General features: G+C 38.3%; 1 protein-coding gene across 1 annotated transcript in view; it reads left to right on the top strand.

Moving 5' to 3' along the window:
* Positions 1–15,862, top strand: part of THSD7B (thrombospondin type 1 domain containing 7B) — a 1,126,819-nt gene that overhangs the window by 361,938 nt on the left and 749,019 nt on the right. Inside the window, exon 3 of the mRNA XM_067742059.1 lies at positions 63–235. Within this exon, the coding sequence (XP_067598160.1) occupies positions 97–235 (139 nt within the window). The 5' untranslated portion in view covers positions 63–96. The remainder of the gene's footprint in view (positions 1–62; positions 236–15,862) is intronic.

The raw sequence follows: 15,862 nt of genomic DNA, 5'->3' as shown, positions 1-15,862 counted from the left end.
CCAAGTGAGTTTTTGTAATTTCTTTACAGAAGAAACTTATGTGATGTTCTTTTTTCTTTTAGGAATAGGCGAGTCAAGAGGCTGAAAATCTGAAGAATGTGTCCAAAGGGTAACCTGGCTGTCGTTCGCTGGTTATGGCGGGGCCTGAGGAAGCTATTTCTATTACTTTCTTTCTTGCTGTCCCATGCAGCTCATTTGGAAGGCAAAAAGGATAATCAGTTCATCTGGAAACCAGGTAGGAATGTCCTGGCTCTTCCTTTGTCCCATTTTCATTAATGAGAAGACTATTCTTTCCATCCTTGTACTTCTTATTTGTGGAGTAGTGGGAAATCTCCAGAGAGGGAAGAACTAGGTTCTTCTTCTTTACAATACATTTGATTCTTATTCCTGCAGAATTGTCACCTCCATCCATGATGCTTGTTATCCTTCTGAATTTTCATGTTGTTGTCAATTAAAGTGATGATTTCCATAGTTACATCTGCTGCTCCTTTCTCAAATATATCACCGCTGTGCAGCACATTTGTAGCAAAAATGGCATCTGAATTTAGCTGATATCCTCAGCTAAAAATGCTTTGGACCAGTAATATATGTCTCTTTCTCTTAGGGTACAAACTAGTTAGCTATTTATTATTGAATGTTTTCTAGCATAGATTCTGTATATCTAAGTTTGGGAGCATGAAAAATTATCCTAACAACTTTGCCCATTAGTTATAATTTTACAGTTGCCTTAATGTGTTCTGAGATCCTTAGCTACCTCGTACATAAGTATATGAATAAGTTGAGTTGAGGTTTGGAGACTTGCATATAACTTATGTTCTTTTCTAGGTATTTCCTTAATGTGGCTTTGGAAAAGATCTGTTTAATTTTAAAGGCTAATACTTTATCAGCTTAGATTATGAACCCCAAATATCTTGGCTGTTTGGATCACTGGTTTTTCTTTGCCCTAGATTTTAATTTTCTTAAAGTTTCACAATTAGATCATTTAAAATATGTATTACTATTTCAAGAGTTCATTCTTGAAAATAGAGATAACTTATACACCTGATATCTTAGAACTGGAAAATGTGATGTTGTAGAAGATCTATGGTCCTCAGAGAGTTTTCACTTTGGTCTCATCATCCGTAAATTAAAGAGACTGCAAACATATTATGTCACCATGGAAATATGTATAATAGTGTCATTTGCAATATTTAAATGGTTTTGCAAAAACAAAAATGAATTATGCTTTAAAGTATATTAAGTAAAACCCCAGCATCATTAGGGATACAGTCTGGAGGAAATTGAATTGCATTAAAGCCCCTATAAATTAATTTAATTGTGGGCTCTAATACCACATTAATGATTTTCACTTTTTACCTCACAGTAGTTTTAGGAAGTTTGGAAATAGTTCTAAAAGTCAAGATTGCCTTATGTGAATGAGGCTATTTTATTTTAATCAGAAAAGAGTAAACATTTTATCAGATCTAAATAAGCACATTTATATGACTGTACTCCTGTCTAAAGTTCTCAGAAAAGTGCAGTTAAGACGGAAAGTAGCAAATCTGAAACGTGAATGGGATGCATTAAGAAAATGGGCTTCCGCAACGAAGAGTAGCCCCCGCTCGCTGGAACTAGAGGAAGCCCGCGTGCGGCAACGAAGCCCCAACGCGGCCAAAAGTAAATAAATTTAAAAAGTAAATAAATTTAAAAGAAACTGGGCTTATTTTGAAGGAAATTTTAAAAATAAGCCTGCTTTTCTAAAAGTAGGTCAAGGGAACAAGCTGGTACAGACCCACTCTACAGTGGGAATGGACACTTTGATAGCTGTCACACTTAAGTTTCAGAAGTGAGCATCCTTCCCATCAGACGTTTTGCACTGTTCAAAATGAATATCCATGTCGTCACTCTCATTTTCTCTGGTATTCGTTACTTCTTTCCCTCATTAGTGCGCCATCTAAAAGGTAACAACACATATCTTTTCCCATATGGTTTCATTTCTCAATTACAAATTTATTACTTGTATGTGATCAGACATTTTAAAAGTTGACAAAATTTCAGAGATATAAAACTAGAAGCCAAAGTCTAGGCCACGTGTTCCACTCTCCCTTTTCTTACATATCCTTCAGAAACATTCCTTGCACATGTAAGTACATCTCTATGCATAGTTGTGTATATAAATCACACAAAATACACACACATAAGTTTTACTATCATTATTAGTTAGGGTTCTGCCAAAAAAAGAAATGGTACATGCGAAGTAGGTCATTGAGAAGAGTTTAATAAAAGAACTATTTACAGAAGTAGGAAAGTATGAGCAAGGTTTAAGATCAGCTACCAGGAATTGTGGAGTGCCCCTGAGCAGGTATCAATCTTTATGACACTGGGTCCGCAGCGGCAAAGGAAGGCAGTAGTTTCCGGAATCTGGAGAGAAAACGTTTTTATGGAGAGGGTGCTTGAGAGATGCTGTGGCCTTTAGAGGGATATAAACAAAGTGCAGAGAAAAGTTGGGAAGAGGCTCGAGGTGATGAATGGTCCTTGTCCTCACATCTCCTGCCAGGGATCTCATTGGCTGAATCCAACCAGAAGCTACAAGGCAAGGGAAGGGAACCCATCCCTTGCCTTGTAGGTCCCAGGTCCATACAGACCTGCCTCCTGGGCAGGAAGCCAAGTGTGGAATAGTGGAGAATGTGGATCTGAAAATATCTAATTTTTACACATCTGTTTGTACATTCACACAAACACTGTTTCAAACAATCAGAATCATCATCTTCTCCAGGTTGCTTTTATCATATAATGATGTCTTGATGAATATTACACATTAGTGCACATGGGTCAGTTTCATCTTTTAATGGTTGCATAGTTTTCTTTTGTACTTTTTGTTTAATAATTTATTTAAACAGTGCCCTATTGGTTTATCTTTTCTTTCCCTATTGCCTGGCATTTCAGTGGCTTTTAGTTTTTTGCTATTATAAATAGTACTGACATGAATGTAACATTATTTTAAAGGCAGTAAATCAATTTGAGGAGTCATATGCCCCAGAGCATTCTGGGTCATCACCTTCAAAGACAACCTCAACATCTTAGAATCTTATGCATGATTTATCATTTCTCATTTGCATTTAAAGAAAAGCTCGATTGCAGTTGAAATTAACTGCATTTTTTTGTAGTATATTATCAAATCCAACAACTCAGGTCCAGTGTAATCTGGAATTTGAATAGATTTCCCTGGAGACCCAGATAAACATACCTTATTTTAGAAACCTGGAAACCATTCTCTGGATTTAGACTGTGGCGCCAGTCACTTAAGCTCTTTGCTGGTATCTATTGTTTTTCCCCTGAATCCATAGTTTAGATGTTAGTCAACCTCATCCACATTAGAAGCATTTCTAAGTGAGTCCTGGCTTTGGAAAAACAATGGATTAATGAAGAGTAAGTGAGTGATATGTTATGTTGCTAAGAATTTCTCTACTGCGTGAGAGTCTGATGAGATGTAGGCTGTGGGGTCATTGATCTGACAAGGCTGTCATCATTGTGATGAGATCTGTTGATCTATATTTAGTGTTGGGCAATTGGACATCCATGCCAAGAAAGAAGGATCATGTCAGCAAGCGTATCAGATAAGGAGTGATGCTATGCTGCTTGTTGTTTTAAGGAAACACATAGCTATTCATGTCTGCATGCTTTGTAGAGATGAACAGATCATGGACTCTGAAGCCACAATAACTAGTGGTCTCTTAAAAAATTTGTCAATATTGGTCCTAAGAGGTTCATTCATTCCTCCGATCGTTGTTGAGACCTTATTGTGTGCGAGGCACTATTACAAATACATGAGATAAGTTGAGAATAAAACTGACAAATCCTTGATCCTCATGAACAGGCTAATAAACATGATCAAGAAGTTAAATAGAGAGTGTGTTGGATGGTGATGAGTGCTTACGAGGAAAGATAAGGCAAGGAGGAAGGATAGGCAGTGATAGGTGAGAGACTAAGAGTTTTTTTCTCATTGTAGTTTTTTAATTAATTAATTTTTAATTTTTTTGCGGTACGCGGGCCTCTCACTGTTGTGGCCTCTCCTGTTGCGGAGCACAGGCTCCGGACGTGCAGGCTCAGCAGCCATGGCTCACGGGCCCAGCTGCTACGCGGCATGTGGGATCTTCCCAGACCGGGGCACGAACCCGTGTCCCCTGCATCGGCAGGTGGACTCTCAACCACTGCGCCACCAGGGAAGCCCTTAATTTATTTTTTTATTGAAGTATAGTTGATTTATATGTATTAGTTTCAGTTGTACAGCAAACTGATTCAGTTATATATATATTCTTTTTCAGATTCTTGTCCCATATAGGTTATTACAAAATATTGAGTATAGTTCCCTATGCTATACAGTAGGGCCTTGTTGTTGTTTATCTATTTTATATATAGTAGTGTGTGTATATTACTCCCAAATTCTTATTTTATCCCCCCGCCCACCTTTCCCCTTTGGTAACCATAAGTTTGTTTTCTATCTTGGTAAGTCTGTTTTTGTTTCGTAAATAAGTTCATTTGTGTCAATTTTTAAGATTCCACACGTAAGTGATATCTGAGAGACTGACATTTGAAGTGGATGGGCTATGGGCTGCCTCACTGAGGAAGGGAATTTGAGTAAAGACCTGAAGGAAGTGAGGGAGCCAGCCATGGGGATATCAGGGAAAATCCCAGATGGGGGGAACCACAAGAGCAAAAGGCCCTGAGGCAGGCGTGGCTGTGGCATGTTTGAGGACCAGAGAAGAGGCCACCGAGCTGGAGCAGAGTGAACATGGCGGGCAGTGATAGGAGGTCACGTCAGAGGGGTCATCAGGCCCAAATCAGGTATGTCTTCATAGGTTGGAATACACTTTTGGCTTTTACTCTTGGGCGAGATAGAAAGACATGGGGGAGTTTTTAGAGAGTGGTGACGTGATCTTTTTTTTTAAAATAATATTTTAATAGGATTATCTTGGGTGGTCAGTTGAGCAAGTGGTCACGAGGAAACCAGCTGGGAGGCTACTATAGAAATAAGGACGAGTTGATGATAATAGCTTGAATGAAGGTCATGGCAGAGAAGGTGGTGAGAAGGGGTTGAAGGTCGGATATATTTAAGGCCATGGTTTTCTACCAGGGGAGGTTGTGCCCAGCAGGGGACATTTGGGAATGTCACAACTGGTTGTGACAACTGGGTTGTGTTAGCTACATCTGTGAGTAGAAGCCAGGGATGCTGCTAAACACTGTAAAATGTAGAGGACAGCCCGCACAATAAAGAATTATCCTGCCCAAAATGTCCGCCCAGATTGAGAGACATTGTTTTGAGGTAAAACCATTATGATTTACTGGTGTGGGGAGGGGGAGGGAGAGAGATACAAGGGTGATACTGAGGATTTGCCCTGAGCAGCCAGGAGAGTGGAGTTGCCATCATTTAACCTGGGCTACTGGGAAGGAGCTGGCATGGAGGGAATATGAGTAACTTGGTATTGGCCATGTTCAGTTTTTAAGTCTGTTAGAAATTCACATGGAGATGTTGACCAGGGAGTTGGGTCTGAATTCAGGAGTCAGGTCTCTGCGACAGATATAAGTTTGGAAGTCCCTAGCAGTGAGGTAGCATTTAAATGTATAGCCTTAGAAATGAAGAGGCGACCTTGAAATTTGTGATCTGTGTATATAAAGGATAAGTTTCTAATTTACTTCCTCTGGGCCAAATGACATTAAAAAAAATTATGGTGGTAAAATACGCATAACATAAACTTTACCATTTTAACCATTTTAAAGTATACAATTCATTGACATTTAGTATATGCACAGTGTGTTGGAAACGTTACCACTGTCTACTTCCAGAACATTTTCACTGTTCCAAATTACATTTTACAAGTATTTATAAAAAGACTGGAAAACAATTTGCTGTGAATAATGAGGTCTGAAAGAAAAAAAAAAATCCATATTTGTCTTTTTGTGAGAGGTTCTTTTAATAGCTTTAAGTCATCCTCAGAGGTCACTCCGTATACTAGAAAAAGCATACTTTGTATACTTTGTACACAGGCGGACTCACATTCAAGTCCTAAGCATCTAGAAAGGAGAAAGTTATTTAACCTCTCTGAGCCCTATTTATCTCTTGGAAATGAGGGCAGTAAATTAAGAGAACTGGTTTGAAAATCAAAGTAAAACAAATATATTGAAAAACTTAGTGTATTGTAGCTACTCATAAATGTTAGCTATTTATCATTATTATATAATTATTTGATGTTTGAAATATTCTTGCTTTTATGTTATGCAGTTTTTGCATACTTTTTTCCTTTAGACGCACAAAAGAGGTGAGATCAACTTGACAGCTATATATACTTTCTTAGTGAATGGTCATAGGTAATTTTGCTGACTTTTTAGCTCTAAAACTTTCTATATGACAGACTCTTGGAACATTTTAATTTCAGTAGATCCTTCCCGGTGAATAAAAAGGGTGAGAATAATGACCTATGTTCTAAGAACTAAGTAGATAAGTTAAAATTAATCTTTTTGAAAGAAAAAAGCGAGACTATGAAAATGATGTTGGGTAAGAAAAAAGGATCTCACTTAGGTTAATATTTAATTATAGCTTAAATAATAACGTTTTCAGAGTTGAAAGGACTTTGAAGAAAAATGATATTTTATATATATATGTATATTTAAGTTTAGGAACCTTAGAGACAATACAGTGTGCTTAGGATAAAGCTAATTTTTTGAATATATGCTAGAAGTTAGTAAAATATTTCTTCTGAGAATTTTATTGAATTGGAATCATTTAAATTACATCTATGGCTATTAATTTATCTTAGAGCTATGTGTATAATAAATTCTCAATGGTGTTATTTCTGTGATATCAAAAAACATAGAAATGTATGGCATGGGATTCACTGCTAAAACCTCTAATTATTTCTCCTTGGAGGCCACAAGTACTAATTTGGTAATGTTCCCAATAAGCCAGAAAAAGTCTATATTACCTAAATAATTTGAAATAAATTACTCCGATTTTTTTCTAAACATTACTATAATGGAGGCTCCCTGAGGAGAGAGATGTTGTTGGTTTTATTCACTGATATATTCCCAGTACTCAGAACATAAATAAATGTCGCATAAAATATCCCCAGCACATTAAGTACTTGTAGAATGAGGGGCACTGTCTTGTGTGTGTGTGTGTGTGTGTGTGTGTGTGTATTTAGGGGAGTTGAGAAGTGAAGAGGTGAAGAAGTAGAACATAAGATACATGTGATTCTAGAACTTGAAATATTGGGGTGGTCAAAAAGTTCGTTCGGATGTTCCCATAAGATGGTACGGAAAAATCCGAATGAACTTTTTGGCCAACCCAATATATATTGAAGAGAGGTTATGAAATGATGAAAACCAAAGTCAACCTTATAAATCAGTAAATATGAAAATTAATGATCTGTATTTTCTTGTTCCTTGGTTCCAGTACCATTTCTGATCATCTCTGGAAAAGATGTTGAACACAATTTGTATGAAAAGAAATAGGTACACATAGTAAGCAATTTAACTATTACTGCAATTCTCATGATGAGATATTACAGTTGCATGTTGTCTTCCATTTAATTTCCTCACAGACATCCAGTTTCAACTCTTTTTACTGTTTATCCTGATGTTTACCTCCATATTTCTAAGTAATATACTCATTGTTGATATTTCTTGATTTGTGTTGAATATTTCCTATTGATTTTGTCCTATGTCAGCTGAAGATTTATCTCTCATCTACCTACCCCTTTCCCTTCTTATTGCCTCCCTTGAAAGTAGTTATATCAAAATACTTAGATCAATGAACAGTGATTGTATTATTATTTCTACGTAGATACGGTTCTCTGCTGAGTCAAGCAGTGTACCATACTTCCGCCTCCTTTTTTTCCAGCTTTTTGTTTTATAGAGAAATTAAAAGTTGCCTCATCTTTTCTTTTGCTTTGCCTTCTTCGAGTCTACTGCTGCTTTCCCCCTGATGCTCCAGCTGACATACCCATATTAATTTTTTTTTTTTTAGCGATGTGGAGCATCTTTTTAAAAAAAAAAATTTATTTATTTAATTTTATTTTTGGCTGCATTGGGTCTTAGTTGCAGCACATGGGACCTTTGCTGTGGTATGTTGGATATTTCGATGCAGGGTGCGGGCTCTTTGTTGTCGTGCATGGGCTTCTCTCTAGTTGTGGCGGCATGGGCTCCAGAGCACGTGGGCTCTGTAGTTGCAGCTCACATGCTTAGTTGCCCCGCGGCATGTGGGATCTTAGTTCCCCGACCAGGGATTGAACTCGTGTCCCCTGCATTGGAAGGCGGATTCTAAACCAGTGGACCACCAGGGAAGTCCCCCATATTAATTTTTTGAAACATTTAAGCACTGTTCAAAACCCCTTATTATGTTTTTTGGGGGGAGATCTTTCCACAGCCCTCTGCCCTCCTGATTCAGTGTGGACTGCTGCACAGTTTCTCATCTTGAACCCCTTGTTCCCAGTTCCAGTACCAGTTCTCTTCCTTGCCTTTGTGGCTTTATTTTCTAGAACTGCTAAAATAGGGTACATTGGAAGTCATTTTTCATGTCTGAAAGGGTCTCTGCTTGTCATATACTTGACTGATAGCTTGGGTGTGGAGTTCAAGGTTAAAAAGCACTTTTCCCTCAGAATTTTGAAGGCTCTGCTCTACGTATTCCAGCCTCCAGTATTGTTGCTAAGAAGTTTTTGTCATTCTGATCTCATCTCTGTATGTTACCTGTTTGTTTCTTTTCCTCTTTCGGAATCTTCTTTTTATCCATGAAGTTCTGAAATTTCATAATTATGTACTTTGGGGTGATTCCTTTCTCCTTTATTTTACTGGCAATTAGGAGAATATTTTAGCAATATACTCATGCTCTGCAGTTCTGAGATTTATTTTTTATATGATTTTCTACCTCTGTTGTCTCTCTTCTGAAACTCCTTAGACAGATGTTTTACCTCTCTAATTGATCTTCAAATTTTAGATGTTTCCGCTGTTTTTTCTTCTGTTTGCATTTTTATTCTAATTTCTAAAATATTTATTACATTTCATCTTTCAACCCTTCCATTGAATTTTTTTTTGGGCGGTACGCAGGCCTCTCACTGCTGTGGCCTCTCCCGTTGCAGAGCACAGGCTCCGGACACGCAGGCTCAGCGGCCATGGCTCACAGGCCCAGCCGCTCCACGGCATGTGGGATGCTCCCGGACTGGGGCATGAACCCGCGTCCCCTGCATCGGCAGGCGGACTCTCAACCACTGTGCCACCAGGGAAGCCCCATTGAATATTTTTTATTTCAGCCAACATATTTTAAATTTCTAAGATATCTTATTCTATAATTTTTAATTTTTTTAATTTTTAATTTTTTTCACATCTTTATTGGAGTATAAATGCTTTACAATGTTGTGTTAGTTTCTGCTGTACAACAAAGTGAATCAGCTATATGTATACATATATCCCCGTATCCTCTCCCTCTTGGGCCTCCCTCCCACCGTCCCTATCCCATTCCTCTAGGTGGTCACAAAGCATCGAGTTGATCTCCTTGTGCTATGCAGCAGTTTCCCACTAGCCATCCATTTTACATTTGGTGGTGTATATATGTCAGTGCTACTCTCTCACTTCATCCCAGCTTTCTCTTTCCCCCTATGCCCTCAAGTCCGTTCTCTACATCTGTGTCTTTATTCCTGCCCTGCCACTAGGTTCATCAGTACCGCTTTTTTACATTCCATATATATGCATTAGAAATGGTATTTGTTTTTCTCTTTCTGACTTACTTCACTTCTGTGTGGCACATTCTCGGACCACCCACCTCACTACAAATAACTCAGTTTCATCCCTTTTTATGGCTGAGTAATATTCCATTGTATATATGTGCCACATCTTCTTTATCCATTCATCTGCTGATGGACATTTAGGTTGCTTCCATGTCCTGGCTCTTGTAAATAGTGCTGCAATGAACATTGTGGTACATGTATTTTTGAATTATGGTTTTCTCAGGGTATATGCCCAATAGTGGGATTGCTGGGTCATATGGTAGTTTTTTAAGGAAGCTCCATACTTTTCTCCATAGTAGCTGTATAGTAGCTGTATCAATTTATATTCCCACCAACAATGCAGGAGGGTTCCCTTTTCTCCACACCCTCTCCAGCATTTATTGTTTGTAGATTTTTTGATGATGGCCATTCTGACCGGTGTGAGGTGTTACCTCATTGTGGTTTTGATTTGCAGTTCTCTAATGTTTAGTGATGTTGAGCATCTTTTCATGTATCTGTTGGCCATCTGTATGCCTGTTTTGGAGAAATGTCTATTTAGGTCTTCTGCCCATTTTTGTTTGTTTTTGTGATATTGAGCAGCATGATCTGCTTGTATATTTTGGAGATTAATCATTTTGTCCATTGATTCATTTGCACATATTTTCTCCCATTTTGAGGGTTGTTTTTTTGTCTTGTTTATGGTTTCCTTTGCTGTGCAAAAGCTTTGAAGTTTCATTAGGTCCCATTTGTTTATTTTTGTTTTTATTTCCCTTACTCTAGGAGGTGGGTCAAAAAGGATCTTGCTGTGATTTATGTCATAGAGTGTTCTGCCTATGTTTTCCTCTAAGAGTTTTATAGTGTGGGTCTTACATTTAGGTCTTTAATCCATTTTGAGTTTATTTTTGTGTATGGTGTAGGGAGTGTTCTAATTTCATTCTTTTATATGTAGCTGTCCAGTTTTCCCAGCACCACTTACTGAAGAGGCTGTCTTTTCTCCATTGTATATTCTTGCATCCTTTGTCAAAGATAAGGTGACCATATGTGTGTGGGTTTATTTCTGGGCTTTCTATCCTGTTCCATTGATCTATATTTCTGTTTCTCTGCCAGTACCATATTGTTTTGATTATGGTAGCTTTGTAGTATAGTCTGAAGTCAGGGAGACTGATTCCTCCAGCTCCGTTTTTCTTTCTTAAGATTGCTTTGGCTGTTCGGGGTCTTTTGTGTTTCTATACAAACTGTAAAATTTCTTGTTCTAGTTCTATGAAAAATGCCATTGGTAATTTGATAGGGATTGCACTGAACCTGCAGATTGCTTTGGGTAGTAGAGTCATTTTCACAATGTTGATTCTTCTAATCCAGGAGCATGGTATATCTCTCTGTTTATGTTATTTTTGATTTCTTTCATCAGTGTTTTATAGTTTTCCGAGTACAGACCTTTTGCTTCCTTAGGTAGGTTTACTCCTAGGTATTTTATTTTTTTTTGTTGTGATGGTAAATGGGATTATTTCCTTAATTTCTCTTTTTGATCTTTCGTTTTTAGTGTTTGGAATGTAAGAGATTTCTGTGCATTAATTTTGTATCCTGCAACCTTACCAAATTCATTGATTAGTTCTAGTAGTTTTCTGGTGGCATCTTTAGGATTCTCTATGTATAGTATCATGTCATCAGCAAATAGTGACAGTTTTACTTCTTTTCCAATTTGGATTCCTTTTATTTCTTTTTCTTCTCTGATTGCTGTGGCTAGGACTTCCAATATTATACTGAATAATAGTGGCAAGAGTGGACATCCTTGTCTTATTCCTGATCTTAGAGGAAATGCTTTCAGTTTTTCACCATTGAGAATGAGGTTTGCCTTGGGTTTGTCGTATATGGCTTTTATTATGTTGAGGTACGTTTCCTCTGTGCCCACTTTCTGGAGAATTTTTATCATAAACTTATGTTGAATTTTGTCAACAGCTTTTTCTGAATCTATTGAGATGATCATATGGTTTTTATTCTTCAATTTATTAATATGGTGTATCACATTGATTGATTTGCATATATTGAAGAATCCTTGCATCTCTGGGATAAATCCCACTTGATCATGGTGTATGATCCTTTTAATGTATTGTTGGATTCTGTTTGCTAGTAGTTTGTTGGGTATTTTTCTGTCTATGTTCATCAGTGATATTGGTCTATAATTTTCTTTTTTTGTGATATCTTTGTCTGGTTTTGGTATCAGGGTGACAGTGGCCTCATAGAATGAGTTTGTGAGTGTTCCTCCCTCTGCAGTTTTTTGGAAGAGTTTGAGAAGGATAGGTGTTAACTCTTCTCTAAATGTTTGATAGAATTTGCCTGTGAAGCCATCTGGTGTTGGACTTTTGTTTGTTGGAAGATTTTTAATTACAGTTTCAATTTTATTACCTGTGATTCATCTGTTTATATTTTCTAAATCTTCCTGGTTTGATCTTGGAAGGTTGTACTTTTCCAAGAATTTGTCCATTTCTTCCAGATTGTCCATTTTATTGGTATAGAGTTGCTTGTAGTAATCTCTTATGATCTTTTGTATTTCTGCAGCGTCAGTTGTAATCTTTCCTTTTTCACTTCTATTTTTATTGATTTGAGTCCTCTCCCTTTTTTCTTGATGAATGTGGCTAAAGGTTTATCAATTTTGTTTATCTTTTCAAAGAACCAACTTTTACTTTTATTGATCTTTGCTCTTTTTTTCTTCGTTTCTATTTCATTTATCTCTGCTCTGATCTTTATGATTCTTTCTTTCTACTAACTGGGTTTTCTTTGTTCTTCTTTTTCTAGTTGCTTTAGGTGTAAGGTTAGATTGTTTATTTGAAATTTTTCTTATTTCTTTAGGTGAGCTTGAATTGCTATGAACTTCTGTCTTAGAAGTGCTTTTGCTGTGTCCCATAGGTTTTGGATCGTCGTGTTTTCATTGTCATTTGTTTCTAGGTATTTTTTTAGTTTTTTGATTTCTTCAGTGATCTCTTGGTTGTTTAGCAGCACACTGTTTAGCCTCCATCTATTTGTGTTGTTTACTGTTCTTTTTCCTGTAATTGTTATCTAATCTCATAGCGTTGTGGTCGGAAAAGATACTTGATAAGAATTCAGTTTTCTTAAACTTTCCAAGGCTTGATTTGTGACCCAAGATGTGATCTATTCTGGAGAACGTTCCATGCGCACTTGAGAAGGTGTATTCTTCCGCTTTCAGCTGGAATGTCCTAAAAATATCAATTAAGCCTATCTGGTTTATTGTATCATTTAAAGCTTGTGTTTCCTTATTTATTTTCTGTCTGGATGATCTGTCTGTTGGTGTAAGTGGGGTGTTAAAGTCTCCTAGTATTATTGTGCTACTGTCGATTTCCCCTTTTATGGCTGTTAGCCTTTGCCTTATGTATTGAGGTGCTCCTATGTTGGGTGCATAAATGTTTATAATTGTTATGTTTTCTTCTTGGATTGATCCCTTGATCATTATGTAACGTCCTTCTTTATCTCTTGTAACAGTCTTTATTTTAAAGTCTATTTTAAATGATATGAGTATTGCTACTCCAGCTTTCTTTTGATTTCCATTTGCATGGAGTATCTTTTTCTATCCCCCTCACTTTCAGTCTGTATATGTCCCTAAGTCTGAAGTAGGTTTCTTGTAGACAGCATATATAAGGGTCTTGTGTTTGTATCCATTCAGCCAGTCTGTGTCTTTTGGTTGGAGCATTTAATCCATTTACATTCAAGGTGATTATCGATATGTATGTTCCTATTACCATTTTCTGAATTGATTTGGGTTTGTTTTTATGGGTCTTTTTCATCTCTTGTGTTTCCCACTTAGAGAAGTTCCTTTAGCATATGTTGTAAAGCTGGTTGTGTGCTGCTGAGTTCTCATAGCTTTTGCTTGTCTGTAAAGCTTTTGATTTCTCCATCGAATCTGAATGAGATCCTTGTGGGGTAGAATAATCTTGCTTGTAGGTTTTCCCTTTCAGCACTTTAAATATGTCCTACCACTTCCTTCTGGCTTGCAGAGTTTTTGCTGAAAGATCAGCTGTTAACCTTATGGGGATTCCCTTGTATGTTACTTGTTGCTTTCCCCTTGCTGCTTTTAATAGTTTTTCTTTGTATTTAATTTTTGATAGTTTGATTAATATGTTTCTTTGCGTGTTTCTCCTTGGATTTATCCTGTAGGTACTCTCCACACTTCCTGGACTTGATTGACTATTTCCGTTCCCATGTTAGGGAAGTTTTCAACTATAATCTCTTCAAATATTTTCTCAGACCCTTTCTTGTTCTCTTTTTCTTCTGGGACCCCTATAATTTGAATGTTGTTGTGTTTAATGTTGTCCCAGACGTCTCTGAGACTGTCCTCAATTCTTTTCATTCTTTTTTCTTTATTCTGCTCCCTGGCAGTTATTTCCACTATTTTATCTTCCAGCTCACTTATCCATGTTTCTGCCTCAGTTATTTTGCTATTGATTCCTTCTAGAGTGTTTTTAATTTCAGTTCTTCTGTTGTTCATCACTGTGTGTTTGCTCTTTGGTTCTTTACGATCCGTGTTAAATTTTTCTTGTATTTTCTCCATTCTGTTTCCGAGATTTTGGATTATCTTTACTATCATTACTCTGAATTCTTTTTCAGGTAGGTTGCCTATTTCATCTTCATTTATTTTGGTCTTGAAGGTTTTTACCTTGCTCCTTCCTCTGTAACATATTTTTTTGTCGTTTCATTGTTCTTTTTTTTTTTTTGATGGGTGGGGCTGTATTCCTGTCTTACTGGTTGTTTGGCCTGAGGCATCCAGCACTGGAGTTTGCAGGCCATTGGGAATAGTTGGGTCTTGGTGCCGAGATGAATGCCTCTGGGATGCCGCACTCTGATTAATATTCCCTGAGGTCTGAGGTTCTCTCTTAGTCCAGCGGTTTGGACTCAGTGCTCCCACCACTGGAGCTTGGGCTCTACCTCCAGCTGGGAACCAAGATCCTGCAAGCTGTGTGGCACAGCAGAAAAAAAAAAAAAAAGAAAAAAAGGAGCAGTACAATTAAAAATAATAAAAAATAAAATAAAATTAGAAAGATAAAAAATATATTAGGAAAAATAAAAATGTAACTGAAAAAACTGCAACAATGTAAAACAAAACCACAACTGAAAAAAGAAAAAAAAAGGGAGGGGGGAACAAGCCAAAAAGAGCAGAACAATAACAAAGTAGAAAGAAGAAAATAAAATTAGAAAAATAGAAGATTTATTAGAAAAAAATATATAAATGAATCAACAACAACAAGGTAAGACAGAACCCCATCCTGAAAAAAGAAAAAAAAAAAGAAAGCCTTGGCTATGGGGTGTGGAGTTTGGGTCGGGATGGAACTTAGGCAGGGGTGAGCTTTAGGGTGGGGTGGTGCCTAGGCCTGGGGGGTGCCTAGGCACAGCCAGAAAAGACCTTGAGGGTGGGGCCTAGGCGGGGCGACGTTCACGCGTGGGGCAGGGCCTCTGCTTAGAACCTGCACAGCAGGGGAAAAGCATCATGTCCAAAGAGGAGCCTCTGGAGTGTGGAGTTCGGGAGTTTGGTGGTAAGGCCCTGGATGAGGGTGTGTGGGTGGGGTTTAGGCCCAGCGTCGTTGGAGGGGGTCTCAGAGGGGGTCTCTGAGTGTAGAGGTGGGGCCCTGGGTGGGGGTTTAGGGGTGGGGCTTGGGCTCTGCATGGCAGGAGGGAGGCTCTGAGGGCAGAGTATTAGGTCCAGGAGCCCAACAGCCTCCCCGGTGCCTAAGTGGACAGGAAAAGCACTGGCTGCATTCCCTTCTGTTCCTCCACTCCCACCCAACGCCTGTCTCCCCCAGGGTCTCCCCTGTTGCCACTGGACCCCTAACAGTGGGTGGGTCCCACTGGATGTAGGAACTCCTCCCCTCCCCCAGCTGCCCCTCAGGCTTGCCAGTCCTGTAGGTCTGGCCTTTACTTGAGCTCCCCCTTCCCCCCACTTCTGTTCCCTCAGGAGCTGAATGGCTGGAGTGGGCCTCAGTGGGCAGAGGATCAGGCCCGGCATCTCAGCAGGCTCTCAGGAGCCCTAGTGGGCAGGGGAAACCTGGCCACATTCACTTTTAATCTTCTGCCCTCCCAGTGACCCCCCAATTTCCCCCTTTGGGAGTGGGATCCCTTCCCTG

The sequence above is a fragment of the Pseudorca crassidens genome, chromosome 6, assembly GCF_039906515.1.
Source record: "Pseudorca crassidens isolate mPseCra1 chromosome 6, mPseCra1.hap1, whole genome shotgun sequence".
In the NCBI taxonomy this organism is placed as follows: domain Eukaryota; kingdom Metazoa; phylum Chordata; class Mammalia; order Artiodactyla; family Delphinidae; genus Pseudorca; species Pseudorca crassidens.
The sequence above is the reverse complement of the archived record's forward strand: the minus strand, read 5'-3'. Positions and strand labels throughout refer to the sequence as shown.